This window comes from Chiloscyllium plagiosum, chromosome 11, assembly GCF_004010195.1.
Source record: "Chiloscyllium plagiosum isolate BGI_BamShark_2017 chromosome 11, ASM401019v2, whole genome shotgun sequence".
In the NCBI taxonomy this organism is placed as follows: domain Eukaryota; kingdom Metazoa; phylum Chordata; class Chondrichthyes; order Orectolobiformes; family Hemiscylliidae; genus Chiloscyllium; species Chiloscyllium plagiosum.
The window spans coordinates 63,523,583-63,548,495 of NC_057720.1; the positions used below are offsets into that span (position 1 = coordinate 63,523,583).

Here is a 24,913-nt window from a genome sequence, read left to right on the forward strand (position 1 = left end):
GGGGGCGGAGAGGTCAGGAAGAAGATTGCAGGTTAGGAAGCCGAACTCGAACTCAGCACTGCTTTCCTAACCTGCAATCTTCTTCCTGACCTCTCCGCCCCCACCCCACTCCGGCCTATCACCCTCACCTTGACCTCCCTCTACCTATCGCAATTCCAACGCCCCTCCCCCAAGTCCCTCCTCCCTGCCTTTTATCATAGCCTGCTGGACACACTTTTCTCATTCCTGAAGAAGGGCTTATGCCCGAAACGTCACTTCTCCTGTTCCTTGGATGCTGCCTGACCTGCTGCGCTTTTCCAGCAACACATTTTCAGCTATGCTAATTCAATTCTCTGACTCACTGTAGGTAGAAAACCTCACCACTGCTGGGATATCTTGGGAATCCTTAAAGCTATTGTGCACCTGATCAGGCACCATTTATCTGGAACTGCCCTACACATACAGTAATGTTTGCCTCAGACATGGCACAAAAGGGACCTGATGGTCTATTGGATCGGGTAATAGAGGGAGAACCTTCCATTTCCTCCAAGGCTAGCAGAGGTGAGTATGACACCAGAGCCTGCCAACCTGGTGTGAGGATGCCATCTGGATCAACATGATCTCAACTATCGAGACAGATGTCCAGCAGTGTATGATGGCAAATGACCATTTCTGGTCCACCAGTGTTACATGCTAAATCTTTTCTCTGCTACCTTACACACTCTCTCTCTGCTACTCCACCCATCTTTCACCAAGACTCATGCTGAACCACTTTCACAATTGCAGGCAACACATTACCTCACTTGCTATCACTCACCATCCCTCATATGCTTTGTACTTTCACAAATCTTCACTCAACACATCTGTCTAAATCTTCATCTCCCCACTTTACACCTTGCGCCCCAGAACTATTGAGTAAACATGCCAAATACAGTGGTCCTTTGACTTCCACACTGCAGGCCAGGATAGTGCTGTCGATGACTGCCCTCCCACATTACTACTTTCACTTCAATGTTCTGTTGTCTCTCCTATTCACAACAGTAAATATCTATGAATTCCAGTTTGCTGCCTCCGATCGCCACAATTGGAGCTTCCACTCTACAAAAGTGGCTCCTGCTAACGTCCCCTGTACTTTTAATGGATGGACTTCCAGGACAGCCTGTGACTTCCATGAATGACTTAGCTGGATAGACCTGAACCATGAGTGACCAGACTCCTAGTTGGCTCTGTGCAACTTGCCGTCTTCCCTCTGATATTCTACCCAAATGTTCATTTTCACTCTCCAACATCCAAGAGAGCCTAGACCAACACTTTATCAGCATCCTGTCTAGGAATGATTAATTCAGCATAGTCCATGTACCATACCAGGGGGTAATACCATATTCACTGGTCAACTACATGTTGAACTAATAAGAAAAGCTAAATAGGACTTGATTAGGATACCTTCGAATTTAGATCTCCAGTCTGAGTGGCTATGATAGGAAATATTACAATTTAACGTTGAGTTCCCTACAGCACAAATATTCATCACTTTATCAATTTACAAATGGAAATTGATAGTCAAATCTAATGTTCAGGATAACAATATCACAATGTTGATGTGTGTGTTGGTGCAATGCTGTCTTCAGTGCTTATCTTTGTTAGTATTGATATGCTGTCAATCAATCATCTTTTCCACAACAGATTACAGCACTCAACTGCTAATAACATTTTAAGAAGGAAGTGTAAGCTATTTCACAATGACATAATATTTATTACTATGCTTTTACCTGAAGCCTCACAGGTAAAGGTAATGCTTTGTTTCTCCTTGATTTTCAGATCTTCTATTTTATCTTCATTAACGATGCTTGGTGGTACTATTTAATAAAAACATGTATATTTAAATATGACCATGTACACAATCCAAAACACTTTGCCTCTATTACAGATAAAGCCTAAAAATAGAATATATTCCAACCTCCAACAACACTTCACCTAAAAATTCAATCTTGCAGACCAATGATGCACCCAGGATGTTCTTGAGAATGTTTCAAGCTAATTAGATCTTATTTTCAGTTGTCCACTCTATTAATTTAGTATTTCAAAGCACATTATAACCATGATGTTTTTTCAAATAATTTGCATTTGTACAGTACTTTTCATGATTACATGACATCCCAAAGTCAATGAGGTATTTGTAAAGTGCAGTAAACTGTAGTGGTATAGCAAATGTATGCAGCAAATTTGCAGGATTTCAAATGAAATAACGAAAAACTGTGTTTTGTGATGCTCATTAACAAATATCAGTCAGGTCAGCAGAGATTTTGTATGCTTATTTAAGAGGGCAGATGGAACTTCAGTTTAACATGTAATCCAAATTATTGCTCCTCCCACAGTGCCGCACTCCCTCATTACTGCATTGGAGTGGCAGGATTGATTTTTGTGCGCATATCCTGGAGTGGGATTTGCAGAATGTTTTTACTGAGACGTGAGTGTGCTATTAACTCAACACAGTTTATACAGTGATAATGATCCCTTAGAGAGAGCTGACTTGGAGAATGTCAAAACAGCAATCATTCTAAATGATTCAACCTTTGCTCCAGTAATCAATTATGAAAATTAAAAAATGCTGGCTGGTAGTTCATCATTTTAAGCAATTAGATTACCTTCTTTCACATTATAATGTATTCATTTATTTTTTTCTGTCAGATCACAAAGTTCCAATAACAGTACTGGGGTGCAATTGTGGATAGAGTGGTTGTGAGGAGTGTTATTGGTAGTAAATAATATGGGAGTGATAGGCTGAGATGGAGAAGAGTGTAGGAGGGAGCTGAGGAGGGAGAGTGCTGGAATGCTGCAGGGAGTAGAATATGGTCATGTGAAGGGTGGATTGATGGGATGATGTGTGGAAGGGGAAGAATGGTGGGGTGGGTAAAAAAACAGAATGATATGACAGTTAATGATACTTTATTCTGGATTTTGCATAGAAAGTCACCGTGAGACTAAGAACAATTGCCATTATTGAATAAATTCAGACAAACAACTTCTAGAGAATAAACTTATGTAATTAAACATGGAAATCTAGAAGCAGAAGCACAAACTATTTTGTTCCTCTGCAGACTTTTCTTTAAATTCATTCACAGGATGAGGACGTCGTTGGCTAGATAAACATTTTTGCTCAGCCTTAATTGCCCACAGGGTAGTTAAAATTCAACCAAATTGCTGTGGGTCTGGAGTCACATCTCGGCCAGACCAGATAAAGACAGCAGATTTCCTTCCCTAAAGGTTTTTATGACAGCCAGCAGCAGTTACATGGTTGCCAGTTGGCTAGTTTCTTTTTTTATTCCAGATTTTGCAGGCTGCACTCTAATAGAACCTCAGTGATAGGCTTACACATACTTCAGTGCAGAATTTAGAAATATAGTATTTACCCACTAAGTGCAGCAGAAAAGATTAAAGTTAGTGCATTCAGGAGTACTCTTTTGTTTTAGTGGTATTGTCAGTCAAAATTACTGTCAAACAACTTACTGACCTTGAATATTTAATTTTACAAATACGTCTTATACTTTCAGAATTTAATAATTTTTGGACATTCAAAAATTCTTTTTGTATTACTTTTGCTATCCCTTTTATTCATCCCTCTAATTCCGACTTGTCTCTGCCAATCTTAGTTTTCCATTGCACATGATTTAAATCCAAATAATAATTCATGGTTAAGACTCTCTGTCTCAGTAATGAATGCCAAATTTGACTGCTTGAATTACCTCCTTATTTTCTTGTCCTGATCACCCATCATAGTTTCCCTATAAAGGTCAATGTATTGGATCAAAATACCCAATAGTCCCAAATTTCAGCTCAAAGTACAAGATCTCTCTGTAAATCATTATTTTCTGATTTTGATTTGATTTATTGTATCACATGTATCTAAGTTCAGTGATTCTTTATTCTCTTACAAGATGTGGGCAAGGTCAATATTTGTTGCTAATGTCTAATTATGCTTTGAATCAAGTGAGTTGTTAGGACAGAAAGCAGTTAGGAGTCTCACATAGGTCACACTGGGTAATCCACAAAATGTAATAAGCAGGGAGTACCACTCTTTTGCTATTGTTACAAAATCCAGCTGAAAGTGTCCCTTTTCTTGTCTGGAGAGGAATCCTTGAATTGCTCTCCTTTTGATTATATTATTTTCATCTTAATTGTTCAGCTTACTTATAACTATCAACAAGTGGGAATGAAAAACTGAGTCTTTTGAAAAAGTATTCAGAAAGGAAGAAATTTATGTTTTTAAATCTAAACAAGAAAGACTACAAGAAATGAATAACTGCATAGTTTTTACAGTCACAGAAAATTATGACAATTTGACAGTGATTTTGTTCCATCACTGTGCTATAGAAATAGAAAGAAATATGTTGGGAATGCTTTTGCTCTCATTGCAAAACACTGCGTATCATTCTATACCTAAGACATTAAGGTTAAAGTTCTTGCTGTCTTCTCCTGCAGCATTTGTAACCACACAGGAGTATCTCCCTGAATCTTCCACTGCAGGGTGCATCAAGCGCAGTATCCAACCTCCTGCGGGAAAATAAAAGTTCAAATGTTACATGAGGTTGATAATTAAAAAAGGATATAAAAATAATTGCAATACAGCATAATGTTTGTACAGCTTCTAGAAAAATTCAATTGGGGTCAGAGTAACAAACAATTACACTGTTATTTAGGAATGTAAATCCCAAAGTGCAGTTAAATTCTTTGCCATATAGCCACAAAGCAATATAACATTTAAATAATTCACTTTGCGCAAACAATGAACCACTTATGTTATATATAATGCAGACACAAAGTCACCACCATTTAACATAGCCATATCTGTACTTGTTTATATAGTTGTCTGTATCAACAAGTGGCGTTCGCCATGTCAGTGAATTAGCTGTAATATTTTATGAGCTTGAACATTTCACAAAAACCTGATGAGCTCATTTTGCACTGAATTACTGCTATAAGTTATCCAGAAGAGGTTAATTTTAAAAGCAAGGCTAATAGTAAATTGTAGTGATAGACTGACCACAGCGGAGATATTCTGGTCCAGGGGAGTACCTCATCAGAGATGGACTCTGTGCAAATAATACTTAACTACACACACCAATCAAATGGTTTGTTTATGCTGGAGCAATAGAAAACCTAGTAATATAGGCAAAGGAAAAGTTATGCTGCACTGTTATCATCAGCCTTCTTGTTCATCTAAAAAGAATCTATTATGTTCATGGCTTGGTATCAACTTTCAACATTCAAGGAGCAAGACACATAGAAACAGAAAATAAGAACAGGAGTAGCCTTATAGCTAATGTGAAAAGAAATTGCGTGCATAACCAGTCCCACCAGTATATAGACTCTTCAACAGCAAGTCCTATGTAGAGCCTCCCTGTGGCAATATACATTAACTGGGTAACTCAAGTTAAACACAGGAGACGGGGAAGATATCTGGCTCCCAGTTGTGCAGCATACAGACATTGGAGTGGACAATATAACTCTTTAATTCAAAAAAGGAAACAACAGGAAAATACAGGCCAGCCACCTTAACATTCATTATAGGGAAAATTTTAGAAGGAATTATTAAAGAAGTTATGGCAGAGCACTTGGAGAAAACACCTGGCTCCCAGCTGTGTAGCATACAGGCACATTAGTATATTATTATGTCCTTGTGCTCACAAACCAGATTCCCAATCTGTGGGTAAATAGCTTCACTGCCCTATGGGTATCACAGGGAAGAAGAAGCTGAAAGGAAAGAACTCCTAGGAGTGCAGTCCTATAGACAATAATCTGTCATCAGTTGTGCCACTTTGTAGCAATTCCTGCAACAGAGCTGATATTAAAATTGCAGGTTTTATCCTTTCCCAACAACTCAGGATCTCCACAATACTTGTCCAGGCCTATGTCCTGGAGAGGACACACAAGCATGGTGATTTCCAATGGCACAACACAGGAAGAAACAGTTACCACTTATGATTGGCATAAGGCACAAACATAAGGCAGGAGATCCACCCACCTAAGTTGGGCATTCCCAATTTGTTTGATGCTGGCCCGTCACTGCCTGCTTGCTTCAACATCCATAGCTGGGTCAGTAATCTACGCAAGACCAACTCAACAAAGAAGGCACCAGTCTTTTGCCTTGCAAGCTGGAACACAGGGACCATTCCTTACCAATGACAAATGAAACAATACTGCTTCAAGAAGAAAGATCGCTCTCAGATTAACCCTTGCTGTACCATTGACCCAGAAAGGTCCTAGGATATCCTCAACACCCTCAATTAGGTTCTTTTGGAGAATAACCTTCAAGGCCAGAATGTGGTGTCAAAGTGGGATCATCTGCACAATACCATCCATAACTCTTTTCCCATGTGCAGTGAGCCTATAGATTGGAGAATAGTTGGTTAGGTGGAGGCTTATTGAATGGAAATTGAGCCAGTTAACACATAATGAGGACAGCCCTCATAGTACAGTCAAGTCCCCAGCAAGCAAAATCGATGGTCTCTTAGAATAAGTGAAATGCATTTTTACATTAACTAGAGTAGTGTACAGAGTAGCATTTCAGCATGGATAGAAGATTGGCTGGCTAACAGTGAGCAAAGAGTAAGCTGAAATGGGACTTTCCCAGGTTGACGAGATTTAATGAGTTGTGTGCCACAGAGATTAATGCTGGAACCTCAACTAGAGGAGGGAATTGATTTTACACACAAGTTACATCTAGCCATATGTTCGTTAGTGCACTTAAAGTAATCCAGTTAAATGTAAATATTTTCTGGATGTATTCTTTGCTTTAGACAGAAGTAATAGTAACAAAGCTATGCAGGTTGTAAAGTGTGTGTTGCTAACATGAAGGAATGAAGGAAAATATACAATTAATGTTTTAGTTGATTAAAGCGGCCCATTACTTCAAAATATGAAAATTAGTACAATAATGTAGATAAAAAAGGGTATTTCCTTGGTACTGTTTCAAAATTCAACATGTTGATGAAAGATTGACGTATAATTGCTTTTTCTTTGGATTGGGGTTCTACAAAGTTAGCCAGGAACATAAAAATAGTTGGCCCCATGGAAAGTTAGACTGGAAAGTTTAATAATGGAAAGTAAGGAGATGGCAAATGAGTATTTTGTATTCTCTGTAATGAAGATGAAGCAAGTAACTTTACAGAAGTAACAATAAGTTTGGGAGTGAAAGGGAAGAATTACCAGAGAAGTAGTGCTGAGTAAGTTGTTGAAGCTAGAGACTGACAAGTACCTGGATTTCCCCTTATCCACAGCATGTTACCTCCTCAAAAACTTCAATAAATTGGCCAATGCTACTCTGTACACTGGAAGTATTCGATAAGGTGCCATATCAAAGGTTATTGCAGAAAATAAATGCATGTAGTGTACACAGTAGCATTTCAGCATGGATAGAAGATTGGCTGGCTAACAGTGAGCAAAGAGTAAGCTGAAATGGGACTTTCCCAGGTTGACGAGATTTAATGAGTTGTGTGCCACAGAGATTAATGCTGGAACCTCAACTGTTTACAATTTATATAAATGATGGATGAAGGTACAGCTGCCAAATTTATTAATGGCACAAAGATAATTAGAAAAGTAAGCTGTGATGGTATCCAACAGTTTCAGGATGGAGAGCAGGGTGTAAGTTTATTCTGTAATGAATATTGCTGGTTGTGTCTGTCAAAAGCAGCAGCAGTTATTGTGAAGTTACACATGAACAAATGGTTCTTTAACTAAAAGGTATTGATAAGCTTTGGAATTCTTCAGACAAATCTATTAGACATTTGGCATGATATTAATTGGTAGGATGTTGCACTACATATCCTCCAAGCAGACAAAGTATTTCAGTGCTGCCCCCTTTTCTTAGGTTACAAAGTTTATGATTGTACTGTAGAGATAAGCTGTAAGGAAAAATACACTTCTTCAATTACTGACATCTTAGGGAACCAATCAGAAGTTAGTTGGAAGTGATAGCAGTGGGATGGCCATCACTTTTAAGAAACCAATCATTGATTAGGCACACACTGCTTTACCGAATAAGATTGACCATATATTCTCATTCATTGGTAAGCCAGAGTTCAGGATGCCTTACAGGAAAAAAAAAGCTAGCAATCAGTAACTTCTTGTGGTTAGATGTGCAAAAACATCAAATGCATTCAATAGAACAAGAGACATGCACCCAGCCAGCTGGTGTACTGAACCACTGGAAGGACTGTCTTATTAAGTATCATTCTTTTGTGCTTATTGTAATAAATGTAATAATTCTGTGAAACCTGTAAAACAAATTTGAACCTGAAGTGATCTTGTAACTCATCAAGACCAAAGGTTCTTTTAGATTGACTTCCTCAAAGTATATGCATAATTGTAGTTGTAAGTCTTACAATTGAACATTGCAGATCTTACAGGCTTGCTAATTGAGTGCAGCTCTGCTAGCTTTAATAACTTCTGCACATATACAGAGTCAAAAAGTCTGGTGCTGGAAAAGCACAGCGGGTCAGGCAGCATCTGAGAAGCAGGAGCATCAATGTTTTGGGAATAAGCCCTTCCTTCTGCACATATATCCCTAGGTGCATCAGCTTTTGCAACTCCTTTAGAGTTGAACACTTCATTTTATATTAGTTCTCCTCATTCTTCCTACCACACTTCTCTGCGTTAACTTTTATCTGTCACGTATCTGCCCATTTCACCAGCCTGTTGACATCCTCTTGAAGTCCATCACTAATCTCTGCATTTTTTTTATACTTCCAATTTCTGTATCATCTGCAAACTTTGAAATTATATCTTACACATGCAAATTCAAGTCAAGTTAAACTCCATTAAGTTAGTTAAACACTATTTTCCCTGAGCAAATCTAAACTTGTTTCTCCTAAATTAATTCATAGTTGACAAAACAACTCCTAATTTTATTTTATTTTATCAAGCTTTCCTACCACTGAGCTTAAACCTGTATAGTTGCTGGGTTAACCTTCACATCCACTTTTTGAACAACTGAAATTGTCCATTCTTATGGACCACTCTTTTATCTAAGGAGGAATGGAAGATCATGTCATTGCCTCCATAATTCCCACTCTTACTTCCTTCAGTACGTTCAGCCTATTTAATGTACCTCTATCAATTTTTAGTTTATCCAATGTGTCAACTAACTTCTCTTTCACTGAAAACAAGAAATGCTGGAAATCACAGTGGGTCAGGCAGCATCCGTGGAGAAAGAGCAAGCTAATGTTTCAAGTTTAGATGACTCTTCATCAGTATCTATAGTAATTTGCTCCAATCTCTCTTTCACTATGACCTTGGTAGCATCATCTTCGATGGTAAAGACAGATGTAAAATCCTCCTGTAAAAGCTCAGGCATGTATCTTGCTGCCATGCCAAATGCCCCTTTTGGGTCCTAAATTAGTCAGATTTCTCTTCTTTTACCACCCTTTTCCTTTTTAATATGTCCTTAGAAGACTTTCTTTTACGTTAGCAGTCAATTCTTTCTTCCACTTATTCTTTCTTTTAAATTTTTCACTTCATTTAAAATTTTGATTCTTATTTCTATTGTGAACCTGGCATCTGTCAAATGCATCCTTTTTATTTGAACTTAAAATTTGAATGTTAAAATACTTCCAATAAATGGACAATTATATAGGAACAATGTGGCTTTACACTGAGGAGAAAATATGCCACAGAGGAAAAAATAAACTAGAGTTGCAGTTATGTCAACAGTCCAATTGGGAAATAAATTAGAAACGGGTTAAATTTAGAGTTCTCCAAAAACAGCACAAAGCTATTATATGCTTACGAACTATAATCAAAATAGCTCTGTTCCCTGGTAATTATCCTCTGTTAGATGTACTTATAATAATAGATTCTTGAATAACTTAGTTATTATTTTGTACAAGTATACAAATGTAAAAGATCATTTGTATCATGCGTACCGGAGAGAATTCTGAAAGCACTGTTCAGGCTGATTGGCTGTCCATTTTTCAACCAAGTGATTGATGGAAGAGGGATGCCTGAGGCTTCGCAGGCCAACACCACAGGATTGTTAACCACAACACTGATGTTCTCTGGCACTCCCTGGGCTCCATTAATACTCGGTGGCACTAAGAGAAAAGATTTAATTTGAAAATCAATTGATGTAAATAAATTGATAATCAATCACATTTTTACAATTAAAAGACCATCAATCCAAATGAAACTAAAACTCTATCTCTAAAAACAAGTTTCGGTGTGAATAATAATGATCAACAATAAATGCTCCAATGCTTTGTCAGATAACCTAAAAGATTGAATACATTACACATTATTATGCTAATAACTCAAAGAACTGTGGTTGGTGATAACTCATTATTCTGACACTACTGAGTCAAAAGGATTTCTCAATTTTTATACCCTAACTTTAGTGTTTTCTTTTCTTCGGATTTCTTTGCATCATAAAGACATTTCATCTGAAAATGATCAATGTTGTTTTATTTTATGCTAATGCTGCTAGCTTGCATAGGTATATCTCCATGCTGTAGGTGTCGATGTATATATTCTGCTTGAGGCAACTCGTTCGTTAAGTAAGGTTTTCCATCCCTGATATACTGTAATACTGTCTTATTTTCATCTGTACATTGCAAATGACTAAATACAGCACTCTGGGCTAGTGTCAAAGACAGATCTCTTCACGTGCAATTTTCAGTCTGATGTCTTACCTTAACCTCTCTTGCTGATGTCAGAGTCATATGACCATCATTGGCACACATCTTTATACTTTAAAGATTGCTCTAAAACTAATGACTATGTATTGGATAAGAGCAGTTAGGATGACACTCAAAAATTTTTGCCTTGAATTTTGGAATGTGTTTAATTGTATGTGTCTCTCTTTCTATTGTGCTGCTAACAGAGAGAGAGAGAGAGAGAGAGAGAGAAAGAGAAAGATAAAGATTGGGAATTCACAAACTGTATCAAAGGTATGTAATAGATATACAGTCGGTTTTGCTATAACGTGTGTTTCTTCAATGCAAATTGACTTTAATGCAATTGAAAAATTTAGACCGTTATTTACAGAATGTGAACTTTTCTTATTTGTACTGGGTATAATGTGATTCCGGCTGAAAATGTGTTGCTGGAAAAGCGCAGCAGGTCAGGCAGCATCCAAGGAACAGGAGAATCGACGTTTCGGGCACAAGCCCTTCTTCAGGAAACGTCGATTCTCCTGTTCCTTGGATGCTGCCTGACCTGCTGCGCTTTTCCAGCAACACATTTTCAGCTCTGATCTCCAGCATCTGCAGCCCTCACTTTCTCTCTATAATGTGATTCCGGTCCCATTCATTTAAATGGCGCGGCTATTGTGTAATTTTCTTATAATACAAGATCATGCAAGAAAGGAAATATCACGTTATATCAGAATTGACTGTACACACACATTATAAAATCTTTTTTAGGGTTTGTGTTTCAAAAATAGTGGTACCAGTTACTTTTTTGAAGTGTTTACAATCCTTTTGGAACGGTGACCGAATTCAGCATGTGTCAGAGAGCAAGTGATTTCAGACCCCTGCAGTATTAATGGAAAATTGCTCATACTTGGATGTTTTATGACAGACAAACATTGAAGGCCATTAGCTTGTTTCAATTTAGAATAATGAAGGATTGATTTTTAATTTAGAAAACTCAAGACATCAAATGTTTTTAGAACAGGTCAGAAGAGACCTGACTGGAAGTTAAGGATAATCTCTCTGCTAGAAATAACACCCCCACCCCTCCCTGAGTAATTAAGGGAATGAGTTGCCTTAGTAGAAAATTTTTGTTTGTGTAACTTCTAGAGCAGGAGTCTTTGATTAGAAATCTGTAGGTTACTAGAAGCTGAGAAAGTGAATATTCACATGAAACAACTCCACAGTTCACAGATTAAAAGTGGGCAGAATCAATCAAATCAAACCTAAATATTTGTTAAAAAATCACACAACACCAGGTTATAGTCCAACAGGTTTAATTGGAAGCACACTAGCTTTCAGAGTGACGCTCCTTCATCAGGTGATAGTGGAGGGCTCGATCGTAACACAGAATTTATAGCAAAAATTTACAGTGTGATGCAACTGAAATTATACATTGAAAAACTGATTGTCTGTTAAGCCTTTCATCTGTTAGAATACAGTGATAGTTTCACTTCTTTCATGTGTAAATCACAAAACCTTTTTTAACCATTCTCTGGTTAGCTGTTAACAATGGCGATAGCTAGACAATATGTTGAAGGTGTTGGCCCCCTGTGTTCTCTGTCTACGCCATGCTGTTTAGATTGATTCTCATCTAAAAAGTGAGATAACGGAGTTTTACATAAATTTATGCAGTTTTTGAGCAAAATACAATGTAACACTTCAAGTACAAATTCACCACACAAAATATATGTGTGCATGTGGGTCTTTGTCTGTCTGTGTGTGTGTCTGTCTGGGGTGGGGGTTGTGAGTGTGAGAAAGTGTATGTGTGTGTGTAGTGAGTGCAGAGTGTCTTAAGTCTGTGAGGGGGTGCATGTGTGTGTGTCTATAAGGGTGTGTGTGGGTGTCTGTCTGCACGTCTGTGTGTACCTGTGTCCATGTGCATGTGAGAGTGTGTGTGTAGGAATGTATGTATGTGTGTGTGTGTGTGTAGTGCAATGGTGATCACCTGTAATGTGACATGAACCCAAGGTCCTGGTTGAGGCCCACCGGGACGTCCCATCATGTCGGGCAATGGGACCCTATGTGAGAATCTCTCCAGCTATGTGGAAGGCATCTTGAAACCTATTGTACAGGGGATCTCCAGCTTCTGTCACGACACTATGGATTTCTTACAGAAACTCAGCACCCACGGACCAGTTGAACCGGGAACATTCCTCGTCACAATGGACGTTTCCGCACTCTACACCAGCATCCCCCACAAGGATGGCATTGCAGCAACAGCTTCAACACTCAACACCAACAACTGCCAGTCTCCAAACACCATCCCACAACTCATCCGCTTTATCCTCGATCACAACGTCTTCACCTTTGACAACCAGTTCTTCATCCAGACACATGGAACAGCCATGGGGACCAAATTTGCACCCCAATATGCCAACATGTTTATGCACAGGTTCGAACAAGACTTCTTCTCTATGCAGGATCGCCAATCAACATTGTACACCAGGTACATTGATGACATTTTCTTCCTCTGGACCCATGGTGAGGAGTCACTGATAAAACTACACAGTGACATCAACAAGTTTCATCCCACCATCAAACTCTCCATGGACTACTCTCGACTATCTGTCTCATTCTTGGACACATGCGTCTCCATCAAGAATGGACACCTCAGCACCACACTCTACCGCAAACCCACAGACAACCTCACAATGCTACACTTCTCCAGCTTCCACCCAAAACATATTGAAACAGCCATTCCCTATGGACAAGCCCTACCATACACCGGATCTGCTCAGATGAGGAGGAACGTGACGGACACCTGGAAGTACTCAAGGATGCCCTCACAAGAACAGGGTACAATGCTCAACTCATCGACGGCCAGTTCCGATGTGCCACAGCAAGGAACCATAATGACCTCCTCAGGAGACAGACACATGCTGCAACTGACAGGGTACCCTTCGTTTTTCAGTACTTCCCAGGAACTGAAAAATTATGCCATGTTCTTCGTGACCTGCAACTCATTATCAATGAGGATGAACACCTCACCAAGACCTTCCCCACACCTCCACTACTTGCCTTTAAACAACTGCCAAACCTCAAACAGGTCATTGTTTGTAGCAAACTGCCCGGCTCTCAGGACAACTCCATACAACCCTGTCATCGTGGACGCTGCAAGACGTGTCAAATTGTGGACATAGATACCACTATTACGCATGGGGACACCTCCCACCTTGTATATGGTAGGTACTCATGTGAGTCAGCCAACATTGTCTATCTTATGCGTTGCAGGCAAGGATGCCCGGAGGCATGGTACATTGGGGAAATCGAGCAAAGGCTACAACAACGGATGAATGGGCACTGCACAACAATCAACGGACAGGAGGGTTCCCTCCCAGTTGGGGAACACTTCAGTGGTCCAGGACATTCAGCCTCAGACCTTCGGGTGACCATCCTCCAAGGTGGACTTCGGAACAGGCAGCAGAGAAAAGTGGCTGAGCAGAGGCTGATAGCTAAGTTCAGTACCCATAGGGAGGGCCTCAACCGGGACCTTGGGTTCATGTCACATTACAGGTGATCACCATTGCACTACACACACACACACACACACTCTCACACAGGTACACACAGACGCGCACACAGAAACCCACACACACACACTTCCACATGCACCTCCTCACAGACTTAAGACACTCTGCTACACACACACACGCACACTTTCTCACACTCACAACCCCCACCCCAGACAGACAGTCACACACACAGACAGACAAAGACCCACATGCACACATATATTCTGTGGGGTGAATTTGTACTTGCAGAGTTACATTGTACTTTGCTCAAAAATTGCATGAATTTATGTAAAACTCCGTTATCTCAATTTTTAGATTAGAATCAATCTAAACATCATGGCATAAACAGAGAACACAGGGGGCCAACACCTTCAACATATTGTCTAGCTATTACCATTGTTAACAGCTAACCCAAGAATGCAACTTTTAAAAAAAGGTTTTGTGATTTACACATGAAAGAAGTGAAACTATCACTGTATTCTAACAGATGAAAGGCTTAACAGACAATCAGTTTTTCAATGTATAATTTCAGTTACATCACACTGTAAATTTTTGCTATAAATTCTGTGTTACGATCGAGCCCTCCACAATCACCTGATGAAGGAGCGTCGTTCCGAAAGCTAGTGTGCTTCCAATTAAACCTGTTGGACTATAACCTGGTGTTGTGTGATTTTTAACTTTGTACATCTCAGTCCAACACTGGCATCTCCAAATCATGACTAAATATTTGTGTTAAGGTGTCAGTTCTCTGGGTTTGAATCAGTGTAAAGTAATGGTGTTGGAAAATAAGTTGAAATATTGTCTAGCCAGATGTTTTAATATTTTTCTATTTGTGTTCTATACCTAGATAACTTGGCTTTGGTTTTGTTTTCACCTTTTGGGTCATAAACCTGAAGACAATCCGCAGGCCTGTGTTACTGCAACATTAATGAAAAGGAAAAGGAAAATGAAAACGAAAAGATCTATGAACTCAGGTTACAATCTGGAATCTGACTTGGCTCGTAACATCAGTTGGGATCATAACATCATAAAATGAGCACATTCTAGCCAGAGAAATTTTAGAATGTGGTCAACTGCCACACATGTAGACATGTAAATAAATGTCCAAAATTAAAAGGCTTGCATTGGATTCTTCTCATCACATTTTGCAAAGTTCCCTGAACTCCAACCAGAATATTTGTCCCTATTAATCTAATACTTCTGGATGTGAGTTTGCTCGCTGAGCTGGAAGGTTCATTTTCACACGTTTCGTCACCGTACTGGGCAACATCATCAATGAGCATCCGGTGAAGCACTGATGTTATGGTTCACTTTCTATTTGTGTTTAGGTTTGGCATATTCAAGAAGAACAGGTACCCAATGAACACAGTCCCCCAATTTCTCAACAACAAACCCAAACAAGCAGACAAAACATGCACAGAAACCCTAGTCACTCTCCCCTACATCAAAAATATCTCTGAAATGAATGCCAGACTATTCAGACCTCTTGGCATCATGGTAGCCTACAAACCAACCAACACACTTAAACAGCAGCTAATGAACTTAAAATATCCTATATAGACAACAAACAAAACAAACGTCATTTACAAAATACCTTGCATGGACTGTAATAAGTACTACAGACAGAAAACTAGCCACCAAGACACATGAACATCAACTAGCTGCAAAAAGACATGATCCAATATCACTAATATCCTTACATACAGACGAGGAAGGACACCACTTTGACTAGGACAACACATCCATCCTAGGATAAGCCAAACAGAGAGGCGCACGAGAACTCCTGGAAGCATGGCATTCCAACCAGAACTCTATCAACAAACACATTGGCTTGGACTCCATTTACCATCCCCTGAGGAAAAGAACCGGAAATGACATCACCAAACCAAAGAAAACTAAACGCATCAATAGAAAGCGGGGTATTAGCACCAGCGCTTCACCGGCTGCTCACTGACAATGTTACCTAGCATGGTGATGAAACCGAACCTACCAGCTCAGCGAGCAAACTCACATCCAGAATCTCAACCTGAGCTACAAATCATTTCAAAACCCGCTAATCTAATACTTGGATAAATCATAACCAGATGCATATCTTCCACTAGTTCCAATTTAAATGCTTCAATTGACAATGTAGCAAGTCAGGCCTTTTATTCTGAATTCACAGTTTGACTCTATATTGTCAAAAAATTAAGTTACTTCCACCTATCCTGAAATTGGTCCTACTTCCAGATAGAAAATGCAAACTTTGCTCCTCATCATTTAGGTAATATTGAATTTTGTTTGCAAATATTGGCAAAAGAGGGGAGTATTTAGATCTTTCAGGACTCTAAATTCCAGACTCAAAAGGTCAAAATAAATTGCTTCCATTTATCCGTTCACTGGTTCAGATTAAGAACTGACTAGCTAAATGTACGTACAAACTTTAGGTCTTGTTAAAAAAGTGGGAATTTTGTTTGAAAAATAATGAGAAATAATTATTGTGTTGCTAAATTTCATTACCAGTGATTGTGGAAAACAGCTAAAATATAGTGGCAATTAGGTACAGTCAGTTCTCCTATAATGCGAATATTGGGTTCTTGTGTAACCCCACGTTATAGAAAAAATGCGATTTAGAAATAGCGCTTAGTGTTGGTCCTGTAATCAAATTACTACCAACACACATTTTAAAAGTTCATGCTGTAGAAACAGCATCCCCAATTCATAATCACATTACAGTGAATTTGCGTCAACGAAATGCGCGTTATAACAGAACAAGTATCCAGGTTGTTGCATCCCACAATGTTGAAAAACTTTGATACATCTTATTATAAATTTATTGACGATAGGATCATTTCAATTTAACTACTGGATGCATTAAATTTCAACTTACCATGTACGTTAAGGTTATATCTCTTATCAACCTGTCCTGCTACACTCTCAGCCACACACACATAGCGGCCAGCGTCAAAAATCTGTGTGTTCTGAACCCGTAATAGCTGTCCATCATTCAGGATGCTCACTCTTCTGCTATTCACAAGAGGGCGGCCATCTTTCATCCATGTCAGTGCAGGACGAGGAATCCCCTGGGTTTTGCACTCTAAGGTAATGTCATTCCCCCGAATAACACTGACTTCATTCAGGTGACTTCCACTATTACTAATAGTTGGCCGGACTGTCAAGCAATAAAAAGTTCAACATCTAAATAAAATTACACTGGAGAAGAAAATTTTATCAATGTTTCAATGGCATATTGCAAGTCAATTTTTCATTCTGAATATCTTAATTGCTGAAGAGTGAATGGGACAACTTGTCATCCAAATTATAATTCACTTATGAATCCCTTGATTTGTATTTCTTTAATTGATTCACATGGAAAATGTTTGTAATTCACATAGCAAATTTCCATTAGATACTTTTGCAAATTGTGATAAACTCAGAGAGAGAGAGAGTTCTTTACTGTACTGCAATTAGAAGAGATTGCTTAAATCATTTCTCACTTCAGTACAGCCACACACCATATTTACCCATCATTTATTGGAAAGATGGCCAATGTTATTTGCTATTATTTGGATGCCTGCACATAATGAAGATCAAGTTGATAATCTGAATATTTCTCCTCTAAACAACTATAGAAACCATAAAGAGCTCTTCTTTTCTCGCTGCCTCACTAACTAAAAGCCATTCTTATTGAAAGATTATGAATCCTGTGAGTTAAGTATGACTTGGCATCTTTTCTCCATTTTTCAAGTTACAATACAAGTTATTATGCAATGATCATTAATGGGAAATGTAACTATTTCTTTCCTAGTGCACTGAAGTTGATTCTTGGGTCTGTATTGTTGTCCTCGCAGAAGTCAGGTGACTTAGCATAGACCAAGGATTGAACCGCGGGCTTTAGGAGCTTAGTATAACATTAGGTGGTATCAATACCCACCTGGCTATTAAGGGTCCTCCACAAATTAATGCAAAATTTTAGTTATTTGCTTTCTAATTGATGCCAACTGGATATTGACTATGCAAACTCATTTCACTTCAGTTCCCCAAAATACTAAGAATATAAGAAACAGATAGCACTTTTTGTTTTTAAAAAGGTACAAATGTGCTGCACAAGTGCAATAGAGAGGAACGGATATTTGTCTGATGAAATAAACTTTAATGTGCCCATTTGGATCGAAACTTCATAATGACAGTGTTGCACCATTTCTTTCCCTGAACAGCATCAAATGTAGGGTTTTTACGCTCTGTTGGGGCTTGGAACACAGGCTGATGCTAGCCAGTGTGGCAGTTCTTTGGCTCAATCTGGCCATGGTCCATTTTCCTGGAAGCAAGATTTGGGATGGTGTAGCCAGGATGAAACAGGGCTATAGACAGGAAGCTCAATTATCCGACATTTGATCATCCAAATATCAGAATATCCGGCAAGATCGTAAGGTCCCGATGCTCGGCTACACTATGTTATCTGGCATTCGATTATCCAGAGTTTGACGAACTGAATGAAATACTTCCCACCCGTGTCCTTCAAATAATCAAGGTTCCTCTCTTACATCCATAAGAGATAGGTAAAGGAATTAAAAGGATCATTCAGGCCTATTACTGAAGCTAATGTGGGTTGTCCAATTGTGCTGGGCCCTGCAGGAACTAGGAGATGGATTTCAGGCCTGGAGGTATCCTTTTGGAGGCAGACTAGGGGAACGAGTGCTTCAAGCAGGCTGAAATGTCCTCCCCACCAGTCTGAATTCAGCAACAGCTGCAGATCTTGGCTCATATCTAAAGAATTAGTCTTTAATTCGATAGTGATCTCATCTTGTTGCCATTGATTGAGATTGCCCAAATTGGCCAATCTCACAGTTATAAGTTTCCCCTACAGTGCAGGCTCCTCAAGAGCTCCAAGAAATTAAAATCTATTCTGACGTCCAGCTGAAAAAAAGGTATGTTTATCAAGAATCACAAAGGCATAATTGTATCAAAGTCAGGAAGTTGAATTGTAGAAATAATCTACCTAAGTCACTTGCTTATTGTCAAAAGATTCAAAGCATATTAAATATCTTCACTTAGTTAATATTTGTGAATGAGAACAAGTTCTAGTTTCATTCACATGTTTATGTTTGTACCAAATTTTTCATACTTTTATACTTTTCTTAGTTACACATCAAAAGAAGATTTATAAAATGTGAATAGAAAATTTTAAGAACCACACTTTTAAAAGGTCATATTCTTGTAACAAGAGCCTCAAATGTATCAATAAGTGAAAATAAGTGGATGCACTGCTAATTATGTCAGTATCACAGATTGTCTTGCTCATTTTCCAGTATTATTAAATATATCAGTTTATGTAGTTGGTCTGTTACATCTTACTCTGTGAACTTTAGGGTCGTTCAAACCCTGTCACCTGTCTGAGCTCAAACCAAGTCCCATTCACCTTTCACTCCTGAGCTCACTGTTGTATGTTGACTCCCAGAAAACCCATTTGGATTTAAAAAAAGCTCATCCTTTTTTCTAATTATTTAAGGTCCTCACCCTTCTGTATCTCTATAATCTCCGAGATATCTGTGCTCTTCTAATTTTGACTTCTTGAGCAATGCCAATGTTAATTACTTTATCATTGGTGACAGGGTCATCAATAGCCTTGGCTCCAAATTCGGTAATATCTTCCCTATACCTCTTGGTCTCCCTGCTTCATTTTCATCCTTTAAAATACTTCTTAGATCAAGCTCTTTGACCAAGATTTTCATCTTGGTTGTTGCTCAGTGTCATTTTTTTTTAATATAGTGGTCTTGTGAAGCAACTTTCTATTAAAGATCCTATTCACGCACACACAATGTTGTTATTGTTGGTTTGCTGTTTCGCAGTATATTTTAATAAATATCAAGAACAATGATGAAATATTCTTATGTATTAACCGGTGCAGGGTTAGTAACAAGGCAAAGATAGCTGATTTTTTTGTGAATATAAAGTTAAGACAAAGTTCTGTAAATACCATAAACCTCCAATGTGTATTCTTTTATGCTATTTCCAGCGATATTAGATGCCACACAAGTGTAGGATGCACCGTCAGATATTTTAGCATTTGAGATTTGGAGCTGTCGCCCTCCAGAGACAATACGGACTTGTCCAATATGGTCATTTAGCAATGGAGATCCTGAGAAGTAATAAGTACAAAACAAATTCTGTAGCAAGTTTGTGAAGAAATGATGTCATAATACATAATGACTTTGTAACTCCAAATTAGCAGTCAAGTACTTCCCTGACAGTTACCGGTTTACACAGACAAATGCGAAGAAATTACAAATATCTACACAGTTCATTTGTATCTTTTTATCCCTCACCCTTTGAAGTGTATCTTCTTGAATTAAGGAACAAAGTGGAAACACAAACGTCTAACAGTATATCCTTTCTTTATCTAACATTTGAATTAGGCAGAACAGAAAGGATCAAAAATGTGAAATTAAATGCCAGTTATCGAAATTATAAATTACAAAGCTGAGTGCAGTAATATCAGTTAACATCGAAGTATTTCATAAGTATTGCATTAAAACTGTGTCATATGAAGGAAACTCTTTTGTCAGAATACTAACTATAGCAATGTTGGAAAACCCTGTTTGGGGCTGCAGCTGAGAAGTGAAGGCATTAATTTCTTAAACTTGGAAGGATGTTGGCCTCCTCATGGATTTAAACCTGTCGGCAAAGAGATATCATGCTGTGTCCAAATGCCAAGCCTCAACAAATAGGGACATATACAAGATTTTGCAGTCAACAATGAAGGTATTTTACTACTGAACTCAAAAGATGCTGTTTGCAAAGATTTAGTCATCTCTGTGGCAGGGATTTCCTTTTCCTAGACATCAATTTAAAGCTGGCATCAAGAGGATATTGTGACATGCAACAACAATGATACCAGCAAGGTAAGTAAGCAATTACTTTTAAAAAATCTACTTAGTCAAATATGTGGACTTTTTAATCAGAGAATCACAGAATTTTTATGGTGTGTATGGAGGCCATTTGCCCAACCAATCTGCACCCATTGTCTGAAAGAGCATCATGAATTAGTGTCACTCTCTTGCTTTTCATTGTGAACAAAGTACATTGTTTATCTGAATAGAAACATCTAATGTCTTCTGAATGTCTCAACTGAACCAGCCTCCACCATATTTCTAGACAGTGAATTCCAGTTAAGAAAAAATGTGATATTACTCAAATGTGAATTTGGATTTTCAGGGTTAGGCAATGATGATGAAGTTAGTACATCATTAAAAATGGAGATACAAAATAATTACACCTACAACTGAAATGTATATTTTACGTTCTTACAGATAGCATTAAAGTGGACGTTCTCACCAGTTGCCAATTACAAGGGAGATCACAACCTGTCAGATGCACTACAGTGCCCCCAATGGACAAGTGTGGGTTCACTGACAGCAGCTTCCAGTTTGCCACTTTATTTTGCACACGTTGAAGCCAGACCAATGTATGAATCTTTATCAATGCATGTACTCAGCTTGCTTCTATGGACCCCATTCACATTAAACTGATGACCATTCAACTTCTCTTGCTGGACCACATGCTAGCTTACAGATATTTCAAATAAACCTGTTACCTCTGGAGCAGATGGAACTTGAACATGTAGGGTTACATTGCAAGTGGTTTCCTCTTCTCAGGTGTGGATGTCCTCATTTCTAAACTACAACTGTTGCCCAACTAAACCTTTCATACACTCTTGTTCCTGAAAACTAGATCTCAAAAACTATTGCTAATGTAACTCCTATATTTAAGGACAGGGACAGAACATGTCAGCAAATTATAGACTAGAGAGCTTAGTAACAATTATGGGAAAAATAATGGAATCTTTAAAAGGTGAGAAGCAGAACATTTTGAAATGAGGGATTCCAGACTGAATAGTCTGCATGGATTTCAAAAACGAAACCCTTGCTTTGTCAACCTTATTGAATTTTTTGAGATGGCAGCAGAAATAGTAGACATTGACAATGTAGTAGATGTAATTTAGCTAGATGTTCAAAAGGCTTTTTGATAAATCACTATATGACAGACTAAGAATAAAGTTAGAGTATGTGAACTCAGGGACAATTAGCAGAAAAAGTGGTAATTGGCTTCAAGACAAGGAGCAGCAATAGTGTGTGATTAACAAACAGTGCTGGAACTACTACTGTTCACAACTTGCATCAACAACAAAGACCACATTTCTAAATTTGATAATGACACCAAATAAGGGGCAGTGGTGTTAGTCAATACTGAAGTGGATTGCAACAGAATTGCAGGAGGACATTATTAATAACCTTACAAAATGGGCAAAAATATGGTGAATAAAATTCAACACAGATAATATGAGGTAGTATGTTGTGGCAGAAAGAATAGATAGGTTAATACTTGGAAGGTGCAAGTCTAGGTGGGAGAGAAAAACAATGGGTTCTTGGAGTACAAATAAATCATTGCCAATTTATTAATAGTCATATCACAGGTTCACAAGGGATAAAAAAGCAAGCTAAGCATTAAGCATTCTGATCAAAGCAAGGGTATTTATTAGAAAAATGTTGCGAGGGCCAACTGGCATGGTGAAATATTTTATCAAGTTGCATGTACAATACAAAAAAAAACTTCTGGATTGATTGTGATTTAGTTAATCAAATAAGCTATCTTGGTAGGTGAAGCACAAAAAAGATGATAATCCTACTCATAACTATATACCATGTTCCAATTGCTAATACCTATTAACTCTGTACAATGTACTAACTCTTTCTACTTATTTACTGTTCACCATTCCCCATGCTCGTAGATCTTTCAGCTTGCTGCCTACACCTACTTACTCCATCCCACTCACAGCTCTGTTCCACTTATTGGCTCCCTTCTACTCATTGCATCCCTCCTGCTTGCTACCTCTTGTCAACTTTCCATTTCCCTCTCTGATCCTTCAAAAGTCAATCCTCTTGTTAATTTTGTCCCTTCTACTCACCAATTCTCTAATTTGTGACCTTCTTCCCTCTTGCCATTTTCATGTGTAACTGCTAGTGGGCGAGAGGGAAGTTAGAGAGGAAGGAGATGGGGTAAGGTGGATGGCAGGGAGGTGGGCAAAGATGGATGGCCAGGAGGTGGGCAAAGTTGGGTCAGAAGGAGACAATGAAGGGCAGAGAGATGGGTACAACATGAGGAAGGATAGATGGGGGATTTGTGAGGAAGGGAAGTGTATGAGGTAGGTGGAATGAGGAGGCAGAGACAGACATTGAAGCTGAGAGAGATGGAGGGGAAAGTGTTTGAAAGAAGGAAGGAGAGAGTGAGAGAAGAGGAAAATGAAGGAGAAAGAAGAGAATTGGGGGGATGGGGGAGACTGGAGAGGGAAAGAAGATTGAGAGAGAGGGAAAGAGTAATAGAGAGAGGCACAAGGAGAGATTATGCAGGGAGATAAGAGGAGGGAGAAGGAAGAGTGTAGGAGCAGGACAATCAATGTGTGTGTTAATCCTGGCAATGATCTATACACACTTCAATGAGCCCAATCACAAAGCAAGTTGGTAAAATAACTCCACAGAAGCCAATATCTCATTACCAAATCACCCATTATTTATACATGGAAAAGTCCTTGACACTGAACCGGCTTCATCAGAGTGAACAGAACCTCTGATACGCCTGTTTACATTTGTCAGCTGAGATGGCCTGATTGGGGCTGCTAACCAGGTCCAATCAAGGAATTCGTATTCTATGAGGTCTACCTGGCTGGCCCTGTTATAATCACTACAGGGTAGAAAAACCCAGCCTGAAGGGCCATCTTCTTCTTACTTCCACTTTGATGTGAATTCCACTAATGCCAGCTCAGAATGTGTCACACCATCTTGCAAAAACTCAATTCCTTAGCTGGTCCCTGGTTCTCTCATCTTAACTCACTGGTGATCAAAATTTCAAGCCTTGTCTCTCTCTTTTCTACCTTAACCGAAAAAGCAGAACAATTAGTTAGCTATGCTGTATGGCACTTTTTAATGGACAATTTTATTAATTATTCTCTTCAATTATTGACCTAACAATTAGAATTGTTAAAAAGTGGCAGCTAATTCACTCCTCCCCGCCTAGTCATAATATAAGCAAAACCTTCGATGTGTGAGACACAGTAATTTAAAAGGGAAAAGGTTTTCAACATGATGTAACTTTTTAAACATTCTACAAGTATAGAGGATTTTTTTCATTTCAAGGATCATAAACATGATCTGATTCTTTATATTGGCTGATGTAATAACTAATAGTGTACATCTTTTAACCATTTTTTTCTGTAGATGTTAATTACTCACCATTTTTCATCCACATTAGACTTGGTGGTGGAATACCACTGGATTCACAAATCAAGCTGATTAGACTTCCTTCTATGACTGTCAGCTTGGATAGTTCATTTAATCCTTGAATACTGGGTGGAACTAAATAACAAGATATAAGTTTGCTTACATAACATGACAACAGCATATGGACAGATGTTCTGAGTTATAATTAAGCCACATTTTTTGAGGGGATATAATACAAGTGGAAAAAAATAAATTATTTGTGAACAATTCCAGTCCTCTGTATGAATAACGCACATTAAATGTTAATACAAGAAAATAAAAGAATGAAAGTCTGGAAAATTTAGGTAGATTTATTGAAATTCGAGCAAATTTTGTATTAGTTCTACTTCAACTTATTTGAAAAGTTTAACGAAAATCTAATTTCAACTGCCATTCTAAAGCTAAGGCCTTCTATAAAAAAATAGCTTCAATTGGCCCCAAC

At 38.4% G+C, this 24,913-nt stretch overlaps 1 protein-coding gene across 1 annotated transcript in view; it reads right to left on the reverse strand.

Moving 5' to 3' along the window:
- Positions 1-24,913, reverse strand: part of hmcn1 (hemicentin 1) — a 599,829-nt gene that overhangs the window by 184,085 nt on the left and 390,831 nt on the right. The window contains exons 43-48 of the mRNA XM_043699541.1: positions 24,445-24,567; positions 20,136-20,297; positions 17,049-17,330; positions 9,903-10,070; positions 4,417-4,530; positions 1,749-1,835 (exon numbers count right to left, since the gene is read on the reverse strand). Of these exons, the coding sequence (XP_043555476.1) occupies positions 1,749-1,835; positions 4,417-4,530; positions 9,903-10,070; positions 17,049-17,330; positions 20,136-20,297; positions 24,445-24,567 (936 nt within the window). The remainder of the gene's footprint in view (positions 1-1,748; positions 1,836-4,416; positions 4,531-9,902; positions 10,071-17,048; positions 17,331-20,135; positions 20,298-24,444; positions 24,568-24,913) is intronic.